General features: G+C 43.5%; 1 protein-coding gene across 2 annotated transcripts in view; it reads left to right on the forward strand.

The window, feature by feature from the left end:
• Positions 1 to 910: 910 nt before the first annotated feature.
• LOC122265774 (uncharacterized) overlaps positions 911 to 2500 on the forward strand; it is a 10646-nt gene continuing 9056 nt past the window's right edge. For both annotated transcript variants that reach the window (XM_086554445.1, XM_043035197.2), the window contains exon 1: positions 911 to 1720. In XM_086554445.1, coding sequence (XP_086410571.1) covers positions 1608 to 1720 — 113 coding nt within the window. In that variant the 5' untranslated portion in view covers positions 911 to 1607. The remainder of the gene's footprint in view (positions 1721 to 2500) is intronic.

The following is a 2500-nucleotide window of genomic DNA, read 5'->3' on the forward strand; positions in this document are numbered from 1 at the left end:
ATCATCATTCTTATCCTTATCATCATCGTTATCACTTTTTTATTATTATTGGTATCCTACTTGGTTCAATGGTAGGCTCTCTGGCTTATTGACTTTGCTGGTTAATTCGTTCAAAAGTTTTCAGAAGGATTTTATGGGTGGGTTGTCTATGGCTTTAGAGAAAGACTGAACATATTTTGGTTGTGGGTCGGGTGGATGAATAGATGAAGACGAGGTTAAGAGTTGATTTGTTGTGGAGGTTGGATTATCAATTGATGCCAGAGTTGATGGAAGTGGATTAAGAGTGGATTAGGAATTGACTGTAGAGTTGACAATAGGAAATCCTCCTCCTCATCCTCTTCTTTTCCTCCTTCTCCTCCTCCCTCTCCTCCTCCTTTCTCTCCTCCTCATCATCCTCTTCTTTTCCTCCTTCTCCTCCTCCCTCTCCTCCTCCTTTCTCTCCTCCTCCTCATCCTCCTCATCCTCCTCATCCTCATCCTTCTCCTCCTCATCCTCATCCTCATCCTCTTCGTCCTCTTCCTCTTCCTATTGTACTTCCTCCTCCTCCTCCTCCTCCTCCTCCTCCTCCTCTTCCTCCTCCCTCTCCTCCTCCTCCCCCCCTCCTTTTAGTCGGTTCCCCTGTTCTAAAATTGAGACTATTCCAAATGCAATTTCGAAAGGGATGTGTTTTTACAACTTTTAATACTTATCATTTTTATCATGATGTGGCACTTGTGTAGATTTAATGTCAGGAATCCTGCAATGATATTCATTTTGTTTTTTTCTTTTGATATCGTTTTTATTGTGTGTATGTTCATTCATAATTCATATTTCTAAAGATTTATCCACGTTAGAAAAAACTATTCATGGTTTGTAGATAGAATTTCTGACCTGTCTAATCCGTCTCGTCTCGCTTTTCTATCACAGTGGGGATTGTGACGTCTAGTGGATCCGTCCGCGTGAGCCATCCTACAAGCCATCCTACAAGCCAGCGTGCAAGCCATCCTGCAAGCCATCCTACAAGCCAGCGTGCACACAGCCTCACACAGATTCATACACGTACACACACAGCTACGTCCATACACAGGCAGCCACTGTATACGGCCTTTCTCAAACGTATGTACCCTCTGTGCTCAGCCTTAAGTACACTCACGGCCGTGTTTATACCCGGCTTTATACCCGGCCGTGTTTATACCCGGCTTTATACCCGGCCTCACATCCATGCACACAGCCTTACAGACAGGTACACAACTACTTCTGTACACTGCCTCACACCCGCGTACACTCAAAGCCACCCATGTACACATCTGCACACGCACATGCATGCAGCCACCTGTGCACTGTGATCCTAACCATCCTCTTCTCCAACTTGGAAGGAAATAGGCCAATGCTTAACCTCTCGCCGCCTAGCTCTCCCTAAGCGCCTAACACACCGACGTGCTATGCAAAGCAATCAACATCTAAACTTCATCATCAACACCATTTTCAACCTCATTTCTAATTCACTCCATGACCTAACACACCGACCATAAAACCCAGATTACCAATAAATAGACAACAGCAGAATTCCATGACCTTAAATCGACCATAAAAACAAAATCAAACTTTCAAAAAAATAGGCTAACAAGATGCTGCTGGGTGAGGGCAAGAGGGGCATCGGAGAACCCTGCTGGAGCCACGCCCAGTGTTATCGAGGCCAAGCCAATTCGCACTGCCTCGGCCTCATCTGCATGTGTGACACGTAAGTTGAGGGTGGATGGATGTGACAGACTACTAGCTTGGAAACGGGATGAGGGTGAATGAGAGAGAAAGGGAGATGAAGATGAACCAGCAAGATTAGTAGCTTGGAAAAGGGTTGAGGGTGAATGAGATAGATCGGGTAAATGAGAGAGAAAGGGAGATAAAGGTGAACCAGAAAGGGAGAATGAGAGAGATCGCTCGCTTGGAAAAGGGATGAGGGTGAAAGAAAGAGATCGGGTGAATGAGAGAGAAAGGGAGATAAAGGTGAACCAGAAAGGGAGAATGAGAGAGATCGCTAGCTTGGAAAAGGGATGAGGGTGAATGAGAGAGTTGAGGGTGAATGAGAGAGAAAGGGGGATGAAGGTGAATCAGCAAGATTATTAGTTTGGAAAAGGGAGAATGAGAGAGATCGCTGGCTTGGAAGAGGGAGTTGAGGGTGAATGAAAGAGATTCATAGCTTGGAAGAGGGTGAATGAGATAGATCGTTAAAAAGGGAGATGAAGGTGAATGATGGATATTACTAGTTTGGAAAAGGGAGTAAAGAGTGAATGAGATAGATCGCTAGATTGAAAAAGAGATAAAGGTAAATGATAGATACAGCCAGCTTGGAAAAGGGAGCTAAGGGTGAATAAAAGGGATGAATACCTTAGGAAAAGGAGTTGAAGATGAATGAGAAAGATCGCAAAGTCGGAAAAGAGAGAAGAGTAAATTAGATAGTGAATTAGGCATATATATATATATATATATATATATATATATATATATATATATATATATATAT

Source organism: Penaeus japonicus, unplaced genomic scaffold (genome assembly GCF_977035675.1).
Source record: "Penaeus japonicus unplaced genomic scaffold, GWHDUDI00000001_assembly GWHDUDI00000029, whole genome shotgun sequence".
NCBI classification, from domain to species: Eukaryota; Metazoa; Arthropoda; class Malacostraca; order Decapoda; family Penaeidae; genus Penaeus; species Penaeus japonicus.